This window comes from Rhopilema esculentum, chromosome 10 (genome assembly GCF_057945365.1).
Source record: "Rhopilema esculentum isolate cy_ngs chromosome 10, ASM5794536v1, whole genome shotgun sequence".
NCBI lineage: Eukaryota > Metazoa > Cnidaria > Scyphozoa > Rhizostomeae > Rhizostomatidae > Rhopilema > Rhopilema esculentum.
In genome coordinates, this window is record NC_142824.1 from 9,769,777 (window position 1) to 9,790,311 (window position 20,535).

General features: G+C 35.9%; 1 protein-coding gene across 1 annotated transcript in view; it reads right to left on the bottom strand.

Moving 5' to 3' along the window:
- Positions 1 to 1,189: 1,189 nt before the first annotated feature.
- The window catches only part of LOC135688484 (ATP-binding cassette sub-family C member 10), a 31,094-nt gene continuing 11,748 nt past the window's right edge, over positions 1,190 to 20,535 (bottom strand). Inside the window, exons 9-31 of the mRNA XM_065205353.2 lie at positions 19,015 to 19,184; positions 17,086 to 17,178; positions 16,401 to 16,550; positions 15,455 to 15,562; positions 14,615 to 14,721; positions 13,731 to 13,902; positions 13,215 to 13,272; positions 12,602 to 12,727; positions 11,978 to 12,123; positions 11,150 to 11,272; positions 10,497 to 10,532; positions 10,023 to 10,195; positions 9,437 to 9,597; positions 8,789 to 8,902; positions 7,971 to 8,143; positions 7,227 to 7,288; positions 6,915 to 6,972; positions 6,251 to 6,384; positions 5,912 to 5,990; positions 5,202 to 5,268; positions 4,749 to 4,846; positions 3,534 to 3,646; positions 1,190 to 2,181 (exon numbers count right to left, since the gene is read on the bottom strand). Coding sequence (XP_065061425.2) covers positions 2,046 to 2,181; positions 3,534 to 3,646; positions 4,749 to 4,846; positions 5,202 to 5,268; positions 5,912 to 5,990; positions 6,251 to 6,384; positions 6,915 to 6,972; positions 7,227 to 7,288; positions 7,971 to 8,143; positions 8,789 to 8,902; positions 9,437 to 9,597; positions 10,023 to 10,195; positions 10,497 to 10,532; positions 11,150 to 11,272; positions 11,978 to 12,123; positions 12,602 to 12,727; positions 13,215 to 13,272; positions 13,731 to 13,902; positions 14,615 to 14,721; positions 15,455 to 15,562; positions 16,401 to 16,550; positions 17,086 to 17,178; positions 19,015 to 19,184 — 2,657 coding nt within the window. The 3' untranslated portion in view covers positions 1,190 to 2,045. The remainder of the gene's footprint in view (positions 2,182 to 3,533; positions 3,647 to 4,748; positions 4,847 to 5,201; positions 5,269 to 5,911; positions 5,991 to 6,250; positions 6,385 to 6,914; positions 6,973 to 7,226; positions 7,289 to 7,970; positions 8,144 to 8,788; positions 8,903 to 9,436; positions 9,598 to 10,022; positions 10,196 to 10,496; positions 10,533 to 11,149; positions 11,273 to 11,977; positions 12,124 to 12,601; positions 12,728 to 13,214; positions 13,273 to 13,730; positions 13,903 to 14,614; positions 14,722 to 15,454; positions 15,563 to 16,400; positions 16,551 to 17,085; positions 17,179 to 19,014; positions 19,185 to 20,535) is intronic.

Consider the following 20,535-nt stretch of genomic DNA (forward strand, 5'->3'; position numbering starts at 1 on the left):
CTGGAATGACGTTTTTAACAAAATAAATCCCGTCTAAGCAGTCGGATATGAAGGATAGTTTATCTTTTTTGGTAGAAATATATTTAAAGTAGCAAAATGAGCTTTAATTTGTCACGTGACGTCTAAATACCCCCATGTCCATATATGGATATCTTATTAAAAATGGGTAAAACCAACTCATCCTTTGACATCGGAAATTCATTTTAGCATGCAATCAGGGGCGGATCCAGAGCACATTTGAAGAAGGGGCAGTTGGTAGTGGAGGCGCTGAAAAATTTTCAAGAGCTGATGACCAGAGTACGCTGTATACAACAATTTTAGATCCATTTTCCGAATAAGCAACAAAACTTTGAGGTAATCCTTGAAGCAAATTAATCTATCGGTCTCAGAATCTTTTTCACCTGATTCTCATTCTTCAAAAGGGGCGCAGAATTTCCAAAAAAGAGGCGCCAGACTTGCTTCAACTCGACGAGGGAGGGGCAACTGCCCCTAGTTGCCCCCCCTCTTAAATCCGCCACTACAATTGACTATCAAAACTTTAAGAAGGGACTTTCGTGGTACTCCAGCTATAAAAAAGGACTTTTGTCGTTTTTGTCAACCTACATTGATAGTATAATTGGTCTTAAAGAGTATTACTATGCTAATACAGATAAGATCAACGTATTTTCCCCGCCCCAAAGTGGTACTCCCCTCCATTGCCGTCTGGTCTATAAAAGGGTCATGATTTTTGCAAATGATTGGTGTTTTAAATCCTGCAGCTTACGAAGAATCCCAGGAAGAGGTTTGTACTGCCGAGGAGTATCTTGTTGAGAAAGGCCACTTTAGCTGAAAAATATATCCGGATATATTTGCATAAATTGGTAGTAAATCATTATTTGAAGTTATCATAGAATTTTTTGTCTTCTTGATATAGACAGTGGCGGGTCCTATCTGTGCAAACAAGAGGAAAGTCTTCCGAAAATTGCATGCAATTAAAGTTTAGAAAATGCTTGCAGGCTTTTCTGTTTATTCCCTGCAAAAGTTTTAGAATGCCCCGCGAACTGCATTGTTTTGCTTGTAATTGGGTCTCGGTAGTCTCGGTAAACATAAAAATGCCTTCATGTTGGTTAAATGAAGAACAACAATAGTCCAAATTCACTACATAACTTTCAAGCTGGTTAAAAACACAGATGACACAATCGCAGAGAGGTTCTGAGAGTTTGAAATGTTTTGTTTTCATTTTTACAGAGAAACTACAACAAAAAGACTAGAAGATTGCAACTCATCATAAATAATTATTTTTCGCATTATAAATTTTAATGGCAAGTACTTATTTTCAAGAAATAAAACGCAGCCCATATTTCTCAAATGGAAGACTTGATATCGCAATCAAGCTGGCATGTTTAAAAAAGACCCCTGTGACATCATATATGGCACAAAGTGAATCTAAAAAATGTAGTTAAACCTATTATTTCATCATGAGGAAATCCACGTTATGGGCAAAACGTTTTATCAAATTTAAGGAGAAACCAGAGTAATATAAAACACAACGAGCAAGGAAAATTCCTTTTCAATAGCTCAAAGGTTCACGTTCAGAGCACTGTGTACAGGGTACATAATAGTAGAACCCTAGGTTGACAAATATTTTTCAGGTTCAAGTGGTAACCTCAAGCGGACTTTGAGAAGCATTGATAGAAACTATCAGGCCATAATTATATATTTAAGGCCCCAAAGCTCTATGTCCACGGAGTTAGTTTACATATTTCAGGGGAACAGTGCTTGTAGAAATCACAAAATCAAAGACTTTTTGCCCATTCATGAAAAATAGGTAATGGAAAAGATTCATTTAGGAACAAGTACTTGAAGAGCAAATCTCAAGGGCAGAATGCCGAGACACAACCACTTTTAAATAATTTCGATTTTAGTTCAAAATGGCGGGTTTTATCCTGACATGGACAATGGTAGTGAGGCTTTGGGATTTCAAAAAAAATTATGGTTTCTTTGAAAAAAAGAAAAATTTGAACACATTTCCCCCTTTTTTTACTAATGTCTGTCTGCTTTTCCTTTCACTTAGAAATTCCATTGACAAGTGAGTAGAACATGGACTTGGTGTTCAACATTAGAACAGCTGGATCATCAAACTCGACCACAATTCCCTTGCTCATCACTATCACCCTGTCACTCTCCAAAATTGTATCCATTCTAAAACAAAATAAAAAACATTAGAACACTCGACTGCAGACTAAGGCCCGTTGCAGAGCCCTTTATAACGGTGTCGAATGGCAGCAATACTTCGTTTGTAAACTGAATAACAAGATAGCGATAGAATAATAAGTAACATTCCCAGGTATCCAATAAAGCAGGTCATAGGGATTGAGCAATACAGAGTGATGAGCAAAAAGAGCCTTCGATTCAATTGGATAACTACAGGGCTATTGGAAAGACATTTCATTTGAGGAGGGGAAAGGGGGTCTCTGGTGCTAGGAGAAAAGCAATGTGTGCTATATTACGCTGGCACACACTTCCGGGCTAGCCCGCTTCCACGAACAGGCCCTTATCCACGAACTGCTCTTGCTAGAGTTTCACCATTTATGGGTTCTGATAAACTGCGTCTCCTAATGAACAGCTTCATAAAAGCTCAGTTTAGTTACTGCCCCCTAATTTGGATGTTCCATGACAGATGTCTGAATGCTAAAGTAAATAAAATCCACGAAAGAGCACTCAGAATTGTTTATAAAGACAGTCATGCTGACTACGAAGCATTGCTGACTTTGGATAATGCAGTATCAATTCACCAACGCAATCTACAGTACTTGATGATAGAAATATACAAAACCAAACATAACCTGAACCCTAGTTTCATGAGTGAGATTTTTGAAACAAGAAATGTACATTATGATTTGCGAACTAAAAATAATCTTTGCATTCCAAAAGCCAGGACAACTTCTTATGGTATAGAAACTGTGAGATATTTAGGTCAAAAACTGTGGCAAACACTACCTCACAGTATAAGAGAGTCCCAATCATTGGCAACATTTAAAAAAGAATTAAGAGCACACCCTATAGAATGCGACTGTAGATTGTGTAAAAAATTTATTGCTGGGTTAGGTTTTATTTAGAACATTATACCTTAAACCTTTTTAATATTGTATCATATATTTTTATTTCATACTAACTCTTATTAGATAGTTGGCCTTAATTAGCTTCTTTATAGCTATCAACCGTTCATTTAGTACGCCAACTTTAAACAAATTATTTATTATTATTATTATTATATTATCAGTAAAATCACAAGGAGTAATAAAACATCGTAAAATAGTTGTAGAAGATCAATATTCCAGACTTTTAACATTTAGAGGTTAGATATAACTTATGTAGCAGATAAAATGATACATAAAATATATAAATAGAATATGTAACAAATTTTTAAAAAAATTAGCTATTAAACATCTATCTGAAAAGCTTATGCAAAAGCTTTTTTACAAGAATCCTGTTTGGAATGCACTTAGTTGCAATTAGAATATGGTGGTTATTAATAACTAATGGACACTTACCTGTGAGAAATAGTCAGAACGGTGCTGTTTTTCAATTCAGTTTTAATTGTCTGTTGTATCAACTTATCTGTCTCCAAATCAACGTTGGCCGTAGCTTCATCAATGCATATTATCTACAAGAGCATTAATTTCAAATAACTAGCAGTTGCATATTATGCATTAGGGTTTATAGACTGATCTTGGAAGAAATGATCTCGAAAAAGATTTGAAAAGCACAGCAACTGGTTTAACAATAATATTTTCTTTCGTAATGTTCTGCAAAGAGTAAGTATGGTGAATGCAAGTAAAACAATTCTAGGCATCAAGGCGGCATTGGTCCTTTATACACGCATCAAATTGCAAAACGAATGCTACATACCAACTCAACTTACGGCCTAACTATAGGAGACAAAAATTTGATAATAAATGCGAATCTGAAAGTACTTTTCAAAACGAGGTCGCGAATTTAAAACCGTATTTTCTCGAATTAGCGCCTCCCCCGAATGGGCACCTCAATCGAAAAGGCGCCAAAAACACACACCCTCGAATAAGCGCCCCCTCAAATGAGCGCCCACTCACCAAGTGCTGAAATTAATAATAAAGTGCTGGATTTATTAAAAGAAATACGGTATGTATATGACAACAAAATGGTGGAAAATGCTTAATTCTATTTAAAAGTATCAGCCCACCCTGCGAAGTTGACATGAAGTATACCTGAAGTTTTTTGTTGTTCGTTTCTGGAAGGAAACAGCAAAGCAAGACCGGGCAGATCCGACTCAAAAGATAAAACATTCTTAAAACAAATCCGTGTACGAATTGTGAAGGCTTGATTTTGCGTGTTAACGTTTCCTAGACTGTTCATCTTCAGAACTTTTACCAAAGCCTTCAAGAATTAATCCCTTTAATGTACCTTGGTTGACTTAACTTTCCATAGTTGTGTCTCTATTTTTGGCTGAACAAAATTGAGAACAGTATCTCTGCAAGCTTGCACCCCTGAACTCGTCCTTCACAAAAACAATGGGACAACCGTCTCAGGAACTTTAACATTTTTTCACAAAAAGTCAACAATTAAAGAACGATCAACGCAACGCTTTCCGTACAGGTGAAATGGAATGAATCAATCTGCTTAACGAATTATTTACCTTTGTGAATAGCAATATCATGAGTTAAAAGAGGCACATTGTGGAAAATAGTGGGTACTGGGGACGTCTAGTCAATAAAATTCCTAAAGCAAACCTTTGAATTTCTAAGTAACGCCCTTGCCAATGTAAATAGCTGCTTTTGTCCAACAGAAAGATTCTGGCCTCTTTCTCCTACACTTCCGTCCAACCCGCCTGAAATTGCAAAAGAAGTTCGTAAGCACTAGATTTCAGGGGCGTGCCAGGATATAGAGAAACAAACTGAAACGTTTCAAGGTAAAAGAATGGTTGAATCAAGAGATAGTGCTGAGAGCAACTAAAAGCGCAATATCGTACAAAAAATAGCACCAGATGCTAAGTTAGAATCATATGTAAAATACGAAAATACGATATTTATGAAAAATTTTCAAATATTTGAAAAAACTTTTAAAATCAGGAAAAAAATACTACTGTCTACCTGAAAATAATAAACAGGCTTTTTCGTGAAGCTTTACAACTCCTAAAGCACTTACATACAGAACGAAATTTTACAGGATTAAATAACACCTACCCATATTAGTGACCAAATCTAGCACGTGACACTTTTCTAACATATAGGTTATCTCTGAGTCAGTGTGCTGCAGGACAAGGTATATATCAATATCAAGCGATAAAAAAACTGAAAATTGCATCACATTATCGCACGTTATTTCATACCGAGCAAAATAATTAGTGGGCAACTGGGAAGATAGATTTTCAACGCACTTGGAAAATTCGAAGAAAACTGGGTGTAAAAGATATTCTTATTTACAAGTAACGACACAATTCAATTTAAGTAAAACGGACGACCTAAACAAACTGATTCTTTGATAAAAGCAATGTTCCTCGGTCTGATTTTTTAAAAAATCATATTTCTTTTAGAGGGAAACATGCAAAAATTGCCAAGTGACATAAAGGGAAGTACGAAGTAGCGACATAAACACATCAATGAATGAGGGAGTGTTTAAGAACACCAACCCAAGGAGCTTTGAGACCGCGCCCATCATGTTTATATTCATAATTTGTCATATACACAAGATGCTCTTCTTATCAAATGTTTATATATATTTTTATACTGAAGTTTTCTTTGCCACGAAAATGCAAAAGAGAAACTGTTTCTTTCGTGGTTGTCTTGCATAGACGTTACCCAAAAACTGTAAAATTAAACTTTATCAATCCAACCTTGGTCGAAAATCCCTGACATAGATATAAATCATTTAATGTGAAATGAAAAAGACTTACTTTCTCTAGAGGGTCGATGTTATCCCGGATAGAGCCATCAAATAAGAAAGGATCTTGTGGGATAATTGCTATTTTGGACCTGTCGAATTCAAACAAACTTCTGCTAAAATTGCACGGATATAAAACATACAAGAAGCTCATCTGAGCTACTCTTCATAGGAAATACAACACAGTTTCGACGATAAATAAAATCTTAATTTTGCAAAATAGTGTAAAACATTGACTCTAGCCACTTGCTCGACTCAATAACTCATAAATCATTAAAAGGAAGAAACTCTAGAAACACGACACGATTGTTACATTTTTTATAGAGGTACCAATAGTGTATTAAAAACAGACCTCAACACTTTCAACGGAATGTTTATTGCATTGACACCATCTATTCGAATGGCACCAGATTCTAATGGAACCATCCGGAAGAGAACAGAAAAAAGACTGCTTTTTCCAGAGCCGGTTCTTCCACAGATTCCAATCTTGAAAAAATAAATCACGAATATCAAAATATGGCTGCTACTTTGGTGTCGTAAATGTTTTTGTATAAAGATGACGAAAATTTAACGTGTAACACATGTTTTGATTAGAAAAACACAAGTTTTCAAAAGCTACACAAAAAGTTTTTACTGTTGATAGGTTAATCAAGAAACAATTTTCAGTGAATTTAAAAATAAGCCTAAATTGCTACTCAATTGAGAAACTCAGGACAAACCCCGGCTTCCTTAAATTTCCTGATAATCTTTAGATATATTTTGTGTCAATTTAGCATGGCAATTTTTTATAAAAACATCCAAACGTATTCGGATTAACATTCGAATTATTTCCCTCAAAAAATCCTGAATTCAAAAAAGGAAGGATTTCAATTACCCAGTTTAAAATTCATAATACTTCAAGTGACAAAATGGAACTTCAAACTCAATGTAGGTAAATAATGCTGATCATAGTAATGGTTTTTACAACTGAAAAAAAATATCTCTTAGCTTGTGTAAGAACTGTCAAGTCACCAAACCTTTTCGCCACTTCTTATTTGTAGATTAAGGTTCTTCAAAGCGGGAGGCAAGTCAGGCCTGAGGAAATAAAATGTGATAAATTACAGCAAAATATGACAAAGGCCTCGTTTTCTTTTGCTAGCAAACATAATTATCTATGAATCATACAATTACATTGTTACTGCCATTGACAAAATACCCGGAGATGCATATTATGCAAGTATTAGCAACTGTCTTGCAAGGGCGACTAATTTCTATTTCGACGTAGTTAGATTTGAATCCATCTGAAGAAGGGTTAATTACTTATCAGAAATAAATGCTATCTTACCAACCTGTACACTAATGTCACATCCTTGAACAAAATCGCTCCTGACTGAGGCCAACTGTCATCAACCTTAGGGAAAAAGACAGATAATGCAGAAATCCCTTTATTTTATCTCGATAATTAGACCAAATGGAACTTATTACAAGTAAGACTGGAACCTCTGTCTTTCAGGCTACTGACAAAAGACGTATGAAAAAAAATTTCAATAACTTATTTTTGTACTCTACAAATAACTCTACAACTTCATCGTCGACGCCATTCAAATGTACACGATCATGATTTTATTTGTTTTTCATACAAGTGAAAAAATATAAAACGGAATGGCGAATACATAGACAGAGCTGACATCAGCTGGCCATCACTACGAATATTCCCTTATAGTAATGATCTTGAAAAAATATTGAGCATCTTCGTATAATGAAATCGGTCATTCCCAAATAAAATGCAAATTGAAGGTAGATGGACAAATGTGAAAATCTATGTACCAGTGATTCTGCGCTCAATGGCTGGCTGATACCTTTGTTTGCCAACGGTAAATGCCAGAAATCGCTTGATTAAATCTATTCAATCATTGTAGAAGGATGGGTATATTTACAAAAGTCACAAGAAAAGATAACTAGCTGGTGAGACTAGAAAAGGCCCAACTAATGGAACTTATGGTAGACATACTTCTATACTAATAAACTTCAAAAGGGCAAAGAAAGTACTGCACAACAAACAAATTGACTACCAATAAATTCAAAAGCCATACCGTCATGAGATGTTTCGTCTGCGGAAACTCTTCTTCCTTCGGGGCCCCATCGATATACTGGTGTGCTCTTTCCACGCTAACCATTTGCATTTCAGTTTCAGTAAATGACGTCACCAAGCCTGACAATCGGTCTGTTATTGACAATGCGTAAGCTATGGCTAAACCAACCAAACCTGAATAAAGATAGATAGGTTTTCTAAATACTTGTTTGATATTTCAATCAAGATATACAACTTAACCAAGACAGTCAAGATGTTTTGTTCAAAGAAATCTTTCGACAAGATGACAAGAAGTTTGTTTTTTTCTAAACCGCATTTTTAGATTCACGTGGCAATGACAAAACAAATTTACTTTCAGCATATTATGCGAAATACACTTCATTCTTTATCCAAAATATCGACACTTTTGATTGGCCTCCCACCTCAGTACAATTTGCAAAACTTTATTCAAAATATTCTCTAATGTTTTTCAGAAGAAATTCTTTCGGTGATCATGTTTTTAGGACCGGCTATCTGTGTATCTCCTAGAAGCTTATATTATATTATTGTCACAATAGATGGCAATAATATAATATATACTAAATTTTTTAGATATGATATTTTATCGGTACATACTATCTTCTATTTGTTGGCCTCCTGCATAATTTTTTATAAACAACAAGTATTAACGTAATTAAAGTCGGTTTTCGCTTCATTTATGCATTTGCAAGGCAACTGTTTAGTTTTTGTAGCAAATAACGGAAATAGATATCGCATTGAATAATATTGTATCGAATAAGATTCAAGTATTTGATGGCCTTAAAGTCGTGATAAACTCACCTGGGTCAACACTGCTTATATGATGCTCAATAACAGCCAAGAAGGAAACCATTGTCACCATAACGACGCCAATCAGCTGGAGCCTGAGCATGAGCCACTGTGATGCAACAAATCCTGTAACAATACATATATCTGTTTGCAAGAACGCTTGTACCAGTAACACGAGGATTATGCAATACTTGGTGTAACGCAAAGAAGAACCGGTGAAGATCCCGGATCGATTCAAAACTGCTACATCCAGAATGCAGGAACACTGTCACTATACGGTTGAAGATGGTAAGACTTCAGTACTCCAGCCCCTCCTTTTCTTAGTTTTTTTAAGGAAGACTTTTCAATCCTTAGAGACAAAATTCTAATCCAAACTAAATCTCACCCACTTAAAGGCTTTTTTTAGGAAGAAATGCAAAGCATCGTCCTGATAAAACATTACCACCCTGCTTACATTAATTGGCAATGGCAATGGATGCAAGCAAACAGAGAAGAAGAGCAAGTAAGTACCACTGAAAATTACAACAAGCATTAATGGTTGGGCAGCAAAGTTTAAAAAAAATCCTTAACGAAACATTCTGAAAAGGATAGCTTCAATATTGTACTAGCTAGTCGAAGTCAAGGAAGAAAGGATAAAAACTGAAAATTACTCAAACATACCTGAAAAAGTTGCCCTTTGACTTGCATCTAATTTTGTCTCATTGTCTTCAGTGAAACGAGCAACATCCCTCAATGCTCTAATTGTTGACAATCCCGATAACGTCTCCGCAAAATGCTCATAAATAGGCGACAACGAGATGGAAACAATTCGCTTTAGTTCTCTACAGCGATAAAGTACAAATTTCATCGAATAAGCAATTATTTCATTGCAATTTATTCCTGGCATCGCAAAAAGTTGTAAATGAAAAAATAAGCTGTCCGGGGATTGCATTAAAGTTGAGAATAAACTTAGAACCGTCCAATTTTAATTTCAAGGCACGTTTCAACATATTGGTTAGCAGATATCCTTATTATAACTATGATTATACAGCAATTGACGACATAAGTACAGTTTCTTAAACAGTAGGAAGAAATGTCCACTTGGAAGAGCATGGTCATCAGATGGGGTGTTACCTAATAATAAAAATGTATTTTTGAACGTAGAAAAGTAAAGGAAGGGACAGTTTATTTTAAATAGATTAGAGACGAAGATTAAATTTTCAATCCTGAATTAAAAATGAGTCTACTTGGTCTCACCAAGGCTTACCTTGAGGTCTTTCTGTAATAATTCTGTGTGTAAACATATACCGCACCAAGTGGCACCAGGACAGCCGCGAACCAAGGAATTCCATAGCAGGTTATAGCTATTGTCCCAAAAACACCAAATGCTTGTGCCAAAAATATGTTTAGCATAAACGGCAAGCTGTCGTCTACAGAGTACTGAAAGAAAAGGAATTCTCCTGGCAGCTGCTAAACAGTAAAGAAAGAAGCAAGAAGTGTATTTTTAGCTCTTTCAAGCACAATCAACGCAAATGCAGTTTGATTGTGACGTTTAAAGGAGAAGGAACCCAACCTTGCATGAATGCCAAACAACACAAGAGAGCTAGAAAAACATGTCCCCTAGGCATTTGAGCTGGCTCGAAATTATTGATTATCACAAAACCTGATAAAATGTCCCATTCATTCGTTCGTCAAATAATATATAGAGAAACAATAATTAAAACAGCTTTAATTTGCATACCACGTCTGTTGAAAATCGATTGACAATCCTTCCAATCTAAGGTCAAATATAAAAAAGAAATAACACTTGTTTAACAGAAATGGTAGCACCTATCAAAGAAAGGTAATTTAAGTAAGCAAACACGAAACCCGTTTCAGTCTCTCATGATGTGTCCTTGCTACAAAAATACAGCGGAAACTGAAATACAGCGGAAACTATGAAGCCAAAGTTGCTGTACGCTTCTGACATAGGAAGGTCTCCTTCATAGGAAGATTCTCTTCATAGGAAGATGTCCATCCTAGGAAAGTTTCAATAATAGGAAGGCTTCCATCGTTGGAAAGTGTCCGTAATAGAGAGGTATCCTTCGTAGAAAGGTGTCCGTTGTCGGATTGTGGCCGGCGTAGGAAGGTATCCACTGTAGAAGGGTGTTCATTATAGAAAGGTGACCTTGTATGAGTCTCTGCGGTAGGAAAGCGTCCGTTGTAGGTAGCTGCCCGCTTTTTGGAAGTTACTTCTACAAGACTTTGACCGATGGAAAAACTTTTGGAATATAAATCGTTGAATGGAGCCTTCTGTTATCTGGAGGTGTCCGTTAATTTCGGGTGTGTACTACTGTAAAAACAAATGCACAGCAAAAGCGCGAGTAGATAAACTAAAATTAAAGTATAACTTACCGGTGTCGTATCAAAAAACACTATCGGTGCTTTCAGAATTGATGTCAGGAGCTTTTTATGAACCACTTTTGCCGCTTTGACACCACCGTATGCAAACAGAAATGCCCTGAACAGCGTGAACACCTTCAAGATACAAAAATTATAAACGAATTCAGCAAGAAATGTGAATGGGGGCTAAAACTCAAGTTGACCCGTTCCGTTATGTTTCATAACCAGGAGCTCCTATCTATTCATAACCAGGAGGTCCCATATTATTATATGTAGCATAGCTGGTCCATATCAACATTTTTGTTGCCACTTTTAGCTAACCTGCTTTACTAAATATATTATGTACGTATAATGTAGGATGTATGTATGTATTCAACGAAAAGTACTACGAAGAAAGGTTTTCATTCTTATTTACTGATTGATTTGTTATTTATCCAATAATACTATTCAGCTTCATTATATGTAATAAACATTGAATTTCGATATCTATATAGTTTCTATCACATATCACATTTTATCACATAAACGTAAGTTTACTTTCATGTTACAGTTAACTGTATCTCCAGGCTCTATCACCGTTCAGTATTCTGAGATAGGCTGGCATCTAACACAAAGGTAATCTAGCCCTGTCTTATAATCCGGACTGCGCTAGAAAGTTTATATGAAAGAACTTATCTGTCGCAAAAAGAATCTTTCAAAATATACTCATGGGTTCTAGGCGGGGGGCAAAGGGATAAAATGAAAAAATATAAATTGCTGCCGAAAATCATTTAAAAATTACATCATTACTGTAAGGCTGTGAAGACTAAAATAAAATTTTGGGTAAAGAGATATACTAACTGTATTTGCACCGGCTAAAGCTCCATAAACTATAATATAAAACCGCGTGTCATCTTCGACGTGAACCTGACTAGAAGACGTATTAAGCTTCTCTTTTTCCTCTGAAATCCAGTACGCCAGCCACCAATCACTGATATTTCGAGATGCTAACAGAAGATCGATCAATTCAAAATTAATCCAATACTACCTGATTCATGGACAGACAGCTTAATCTAAGGGCTTTACAGATACCATACACAATTACTGAAATCGAAATACGCTTTAATCAGGATTATCTATCTTCCTCTTAGGTCGTATCTTGATATTTTCCAAGAGCTGATGTTGTATAGCTTACGATTAAATAGCTTTAATACCAGCCCAGCAAACCTACATTCAGATGTACTTCTCCTCAAATTTGGCTTTTCAGTTACCATGTCACATGGAAAGATTCTTCACTCATGTTAAAAGTTTTTTGCCAAGAATACAAAACACAGGATGGCAAATAAAGATCAGAGGTTGATAGCTAGATAAGGGATAAAAGTCGTTAAAAACGACAGAAATATAAACTGATCGGCAATTTCATCAAAATAATTACTGTAGGCGAAAGTGTAGCCGCAAGAGAGCTAAATAAAAAGAAGGACAAACCTTGCATTAGAAGTAGAAAAATGATAACAGCAACGGATAGAATGTGCCCAACAGCCCTCCAGTATGATTTGTACACATTGAAAGCTACACTTCCAGTCTCTCTTTCCTCTTCATCGACAAGCTTACCTATTAGAGATAAGCAAAAGATACCTCTTAGAAGATCATGCCTGCATACTATCAAAAAAAGACGCAGGTAAAATATTCATATGAAAATTTAATAACAAATTTGTCGTTTAATTATTTTATTGATGAACTGTTAGCATTTGTAAAAATTAGTTTTATCTGCAGTGACTCATTTTAAAAGGGACTGCTCATCCAAACGCATGTGGCAGATTGTTCTGGGTCCCAATTTGAAGAGAACTTGTTATACCGAACTGTTTTTCAGGCTGTCCTCGCGATTCATCGAGATGCATCGGTGTCTCACTGTACCTGTACTTAGCTTGAGAAGCATTGCATATTCCAGTTGTTTTTGGTAGGAAAAAGTACAATGCACCTAAAAATATTTATCTAACGAATCTAGACACAGCTTATGCAATCAAGGCAAGAATTAGCTTTACCTTAGGATCTTAGGATCTGAAAGACATTGTACACCATATTATTTGCATCAACTCACCAGATTTAAAACTTTCTTTTGACTTTTTTGGGGGGCTACTTTCTCTTTGATAGAGGTCCTGTTGAAGACATTAACATGTGAAAAAGTAAATCAAAAAGCTGAAGATTATGTTAACCATAACAAATACTTTAAAACCATTATAGGTTTATGTACAGTTCCAGATAAGTAGATAGATAATTTTATACAAAAAATGATAGTTTTAACAAAGCTTTGCTAAATTGTATGTTAAATATATAAATAAATATATATAATATGGCTCTGACGAAGGCTTAAAGCCGAAACAGAATAAACAAAAACTATCTTGGCTACGGTGAAATCTCCAATGTTGGCTTCGGAGATTCCTCACTCATTTCATTGGGCCGTTTGGCTCAGTGGAATGAGCGTGGGTTTTTGAAGCAGCAAACTGGAATTCGATACAATTGGGCAGCACCCTTGTGGGAAGATTTTCTGCCCAGTTGTATCGCTTCGGATATTGTATTCATATATATATATATATATATGTATCATGCTCCGCACCTTGTCAGTATCTTTGTGATGGGTTTCATCTTCTGTTTCAAGAGATAACTGCTTGATCTCACTGCTATTTAGAATCTCATCAGGAGTTCCTGACATGACTATAGATCCCTTATCAACAACAATAATCAAGTCAGCGTCGTATAAATACTTTGTGTGATGAGTGCAGATTATTCTGTAAGGGAAAACTTTAATTGTCAAAAATCGATTTACGCTTTGATTTATAGAACAAAAAGGCTCTAGAAAGAAACTCTGAGTTTCATGATTAATGTGAGCGTCATGAAACTTGCAAGCTCTGCCTAAACGCCATCGAGAACTTTAGTAAAGACCAGTAAACAGTTACTGTCAAAAATTTTAAAGAAGAAATCTCACCACAGTTCAAAAATCAAAATACAAAAAAGTAAAATATTTCATTAATCAATGGCATTTAGAAACTGAAATTTAAACTAATGACATTCCTACAAGTTCTTAAAGATAGCTTCAGTGTGTTTTTCAAATGTGTTTTTAATTTTCTTGTAGACTGATTGTGCAAGATGAGTTCACCTGCGTGTATGATATAGCTTCTCTCTTCAAGATAAGATATTATTAGAAGACACAAGATTAGGTCCAATATCAAAATGGATATTCTTATTCCCATCAAAGAAAGTCGTATCCATATACTCGTAAAGAAAACAGGACGAATCATTGATTATAAGACTTGCAGAAGTAAATGGTCGTTTTAGCGATAAGAAAACAACTGAGGACCCATAAGGCTAGCGAGAGAGATGCTTCCAAAAGAGTTATTGTTTTTGTTAAATGTGCCATTTAAGTTAATCATAGCTTAAAATAATCTACTATCTAACCTTCAAGTGATAACAAAAAGATTTAAAAGTCTTGCAAAAACAGACCTTGTTTTTTTCTTTAGCATTCCTAACATACACTTTGACAGAATATGTTGAGAAACGTGGGCGTCGACAGCTGCGAATGGATCGTCCATTAGATAGATACACTTATTCTGTAACAGACAGAGAAATTCATTAAATTAAAAACAAGATAAAATCTGCTAACGTGTAACTGAAGCTTTTTGAGATATGCTAGTGTACACTCTCAGCCGACACTGCTAGCTACCATATGCAACTCAATGTGAACACTGCTAGCTACCATATGCAACTCAATGTGAACACTGCTAACTAGCATAGCAAAGTTTAACACAGTTTAAATTCTACATGCATTTTCTGTAGTTTACATGCATGCATTTTTTAAACTTGTCGATAAGTATCGGATATCATGTAGCCAAACTATCAATAAAGTTTGCAAAATATTTCAAACGTTTTTGAACTAAATGATCGAGATTAGGACCAGAATTTTAGCCTCCCTATACGTTTACATGATGCCGTAGTTCGTAATGTTGATTTAATGAAGAGAAATTTTGTAAGGGACTTGACCGTGGCTAGCGACTGCAACTGAAAAATTTCACCTGAAACAATTTCCGTGAACAAATTCTCATACATTTTTAAACTTTACATCGTCATAAAATCTACAGTACAATTGAAAGTCGCAGATGCTGTTCAAAGGCTGTTCAAGAAAGGGACCGGAATTAAACTTAGCGTAGCTAGTTGTTTCTATTCTGTGGCCTAGCTAAGCTTAGATAGAGGGATAAGAAATTTGACAACAATCGTTTGAAGATATATGTTAAGTAAAGCGATTACAGTGTGCAAAATGCAATCGAAATCATCATGATAACCCACTTGGTATACAGCCCTGGCGAGAGAAATTCTTGCTTTTTGGCCTCCACTTAAAGTATGACCATGTTCACCAACCTCTGTTAGGTCCCCATCAGGCAGTGCATCGAGATCCTTCGAATAAGTAAAAAAAAAATCAACAGTGAAAGAGATTGCCAGTTCAAACAAAAACTTAATTTGGAGGTATCTCGTGCGTGTCATTAAAGTGCAGATTTTATAATTTTCCCACAGTTAAATTTGATCACAGGTTTTCAATAAGAAAATTTGATCACAGGTTTACAAGTTTGCATGGTACACAAAATTTTTCTGCAGGTTTTGAAACTTCAAAATTTAACGATTATATAAGTGCAGATTTTCAGCAAAACAAGTAGAATTCGAGGGAAATTGGAGGGAAATTGGAAGGAAAAGTTTTCGAACTTACCACAAAACAGAATTAGAAAATTCTGGTGAGAATCCTAATTTTTTCTCCGTAAACGAAATTTGTGCGCCGATAATGAAATTCTTCCCTTACAAATTTAAGCGTAGATTTGAAAATTTCGCTGTTTAAGCAAATTTTAAGTTTGAAATTTTGCAACTTTCAATTTGCAAGAAAACTCAAGATCAGATTTGAAAACTTACAAAAAATCTGAGGGAACGTTTAAAAATTTTGCAACTTAAAGAAAATTTATTGCCAATTTCTATTTTCTAATTATCTTCTTTCTTAGGGCAAAAAAGAAAATTCGAATGTCGATATTCAAGTTTTGCAAAACAAGGAAAACGTGAAAACAACATTTATCACTTCGTTTATTTTCTGAAATTTTTGGCAAGGACTATTAGCAAGGACTGGCGGCCATTCAGTAATCGACGATAAAAAGATTACCTCAGTTAATAATTACGATATCTGCAATGCTCGTTCAAGGAAATCTTTGCCACCTTAGAGAGAGAAGAACCAAAAGGAAGAAGAGACACGCACCTCCCTCAGTGCACAAGCTTCAATCACATCTTGGTAAAACCTCTGGTAAAAAGGTTTTCCAAACAGAATGTTTTCACGAATAGTCATGTGTTGAATCCAAGGATCTTGATTGACAAAACCAAAACCATCGATTTCATCCGAAGTGTAGACCTAAATGAGGATATGCTCATATTTTAAAGACTGAAGTTCTAAATATCAAAACAGCCACTGACCCTCATCTGCTTTTTGCGACCATGGGCTTACAAGGCTGTCAATTTATCAGTATACAGACGCAAAATAACATCAATAGATAGAATATTTACAGAAAAATATCAAATCGCTTTTAACAACATAAACCATATCAAACTTCCGTTTCTAGAAAGAAATTGCTGACTAGGTCTTCAAATGTTTCTATGCTATTAGAAAGGCCTGCGTGTGGTGGTTAGGGAGATGAATGTAAATAAATTTGGAAGATAAATTTGCTTTAGAGTGTTACCATGTCTATATAAATAATCATCCTGCAGTAAACTTTATACCTGGGTTGAGCTAAGGGGTAAAAGGGTGACTCAACCCCTTTGTTCATGCCAATAACTATCTTTTTCTGCATTGTTTCTGTAATGCCCCCCCCCTCTTTTTGAATATTTCATAGTACTGCGCCTCTACCCTATACTGAAACTGCAATTTGAAAACACGATAAAATACACACCTTTCCATCTAAACGTTCCATTTCAGCAGTGATTGCTGCTAAAAGTGAGCTTTTACCTGAACCAACTTTTCCAATGACACCAATTAAATCCCCCTGAAAAAGAACAGACACTTCTTGTTCAGCTCCTTATTGGCGGTATTGAAGCTGCAACACCGCTAAAAGTTTTTGCAGCACCATGCAACCAGAGCAATTACCCCTCACCATTATACTGCTATGAGAGTGAAATAGAGCTTTGTTAAGTCTAGAAACGTTCGAATCGATATAAAGGTGAACCTCGGTTTCCAGCCACGGAGCAGTTCCTAGTCCCTAGTCTCTAGTAATTTCTAAACAGAATCTCCACTCGTCCGACCAACACCAAAATATTGCCTCAGTTGACAATAGCGGCGCCAAGAGGGGGGGGGGGCATGTCCACTACTCGGAAGGGAAGATTTTGTATTTTGGCAAATTTCGATGAAAAATTTTTTGGGGAGGGGTAATATTTTGGCCAAGAATTTTTTCCGACATTTCTCTTTGATTTTAAAACTGTCTTTATGTAAACAAACGTTAGTCATTTGCGCTCGCAATTTGCGCTCGCCCTGTTGTTAAAAGGGCGTTTCCTGACATTACAAAGGGCGTGACTTTGAATTCTGAAGTTTGCCCTCTCCCCAAAAAAGCCCAACACATGACAAGATGCTGCTCCTGGTATCACCGGTAAATACCGCTTTCAGCCAATACATCTGACATCATGTTTAAGTTTGCAGACGGATATTGATCTGGAAAATTCATGGCTATTTCTGATTCAAGACCCAAATAATTTAGCATTTTTCTAGCTCCGAAAGTAACTTACATTTTCTCTCTGGCTACTGCCAGTAACGGATCGGATTCGTGCCTCCTCTTCTAGATCAAGGCAGCAAATATTTAATTCATAAAAAAGTGTCTTTGTCATGCTTATCTTGTCCACCATTTTGTTTCATTAATGGTCAATAATGTGGTGCGGCGCGACTAGAGCTTTGCCTTTTAAAACAGGCCCACCGTTGCCGAAGCAAATTTGTTGCGGTTCGGCGCGAAGCGGCATCACTCAAAGTAAATTTAAAAACACAATTTCTGCCGAATTGTGCATGTGATTAAACATCAGTGAAACAAAATGGCAGAGAAAAGTGGCATTAAAAGACCCTCGATATAAATAATCATTAAGTACCAATAAAATATTTATGGTAAGAAGAGGGTGCACGAATCTCACGAGCTACTTGCAGTTGTTTGCTGAAAAGAATCTACGATGAAGAAAGCAGTTATTTCTGATTTGATCATTTGCTTCAAATAAATGTCCATTATCTTTTGTAGCGAGAAACTAAATATCATTGTCAAATGCTTTGGGGGCTAAATATCATTGTCAAATGCTTTGGGGGCTAAATATTATTGTCGAATGCTTTGGGGGCTAAATATTATTGTCAAATGCTTTGGGGGCTAAATATCATAGTCAAATGCTTTGGGGGCTAAATATTATTGTCAAATGCTTTAGGGGCTAAATATCATTGTCGAATGCTTTGGGGGCTAAATATCATTGTCAAATGCTTTGGGGGCTAAATATCATTGTCAAATGCTTTGGGGCTAAATATCATTGTCAAATGCTTTGGGGGCTACATATCATTGTCAAATGCTTTGGGGGCTAAATATAATTGTCAAATGCTTTGGGGGCTAAATATCATTGTCAAATGCTTTAGGGGCTAAAAATCATTGCCAAATGCTTTGGGGGTTAAATATCATTGCCAAATGCTTTGATACATGGACTTTAAAGGCTTATCGCGACGCGAGGCGACTGTTTTATATATCGCGTCAGTTAGACACAATCGAGATATGCAACTTTCTCTTGTCTTGCATTGCCTTTAGTGAAAAGTGAGATTTTAAAAACGTCCACAAAACCATCAAACTAAACATAAAATTATTCCATACCTTTCTTATTTGTAAATGGATATTCTCTAACAGAAACGGCTGTTTTATGACGTCATATTCTTGATTGACAGGCTCTTCTTCTGACATGGTTCTATCAGGCTTCCAACCTTTCCACCTGAACAATCCACTGTCAACTTCCAAAACACTCCCATCAGATTCATCTAGAACACCTATTCCGTATAAAAACGTTTATTTTTCATATAAAGACGATATCTGCTGAAATTTAGATGATAATTTTTTTCAAGCCACTGCTGCACTCCAAATCTTCCATATTTAAGACTCGAAGAACGACAAGATAATTATAGAAATTTCTTGCAAGGCTTTCATTTAGTTTCAACATACCATGTTATTGAAATACTTCTCGTTATTACGGGGTCAGAGCATTTTGAACTGAATCTGACGATACTGTGCAGGGATAAGCGCCACTTCATATTTTCTTCGAAAAATAGAATTAAAAAGATGCAAGTGAATTATGACAGGAGTAAAAATGGCCTAAAGTAATTCCATTTATTATAACAACAAGTCTTATCTGCATCAGAGAAGGGGTAGACAGAGAACAGATTTCACATGGAAAGTAAATTAAACTGCTCTTTTGAAAGCCATATGCAAAGTCTCTTAGCATTTTACTGTGGTAGATCTACTAAAGAACTGGGTAGTTCAGAACTTGGTTGACTTTCGCATTTCTTTGCAGCATCCTGACGTTTTCTCTAAATATCGACATTCAAACCTAATGGAAAAACACCAGCCACGACACAAACCTGCAGTATGAAATACCCCTAGTTATTACAGGGTCAGAAACAGGAATCAGAGACCCATCGAAACAGAAAAGAGGTTCTAAACACCCTCAAATCAGAGATAGCAAGAACGTCTCCTTCACAACTTGCCAGCTCAAGGAGCAACGATTTTGTCTCTGGTGCCCCATTTGGAGAAAAATCCAACGGTATCTGGTCAATTACACAGAGCAACCTGCCTAAAACTTTATGAAACCTTCTAGTGACTATTAATAAGCAATAAATAGATCCCTTTTCTCTATATGCATATACCAGGCTTTCATAATTGGAAGTCACATTACTATTCAAACCAAGGACAAATGTTATGACGTTTTAGTGTCAAGTCAGTTTCGCTTCTCAATCTTTCTATCGGTCCATTTGGTGCTTTTGGTAATCTCTGTACCACTTTCATCGACAGGTGTTACAACCTCATATCCAAACATTCAAGCGGCTCCATTGGCACTACCTACCATGGGCGCCACTAAAGGGGGCTGGGGGCTGAAGGCCCCCTTTATTTTGCAAAGAAAAGTTTACAGAAGATGTAAGAAAAGGAAAGAGAAAGAAGAACAGAATAACTCTATAAATCCTTTTGATGTCTTAATTTGAAAAAAAATTTAGGAGGTCTCATAAAGTAATAAATTCAAGGTTTAGGAGGGCTCACAAAGTGATAAATTCAATTTTAAGAATGGAATCAAACGTAACAAAAATGCGACTAAAATAGCTCACCAAAAACTACAAAAAGTTAAAAGAA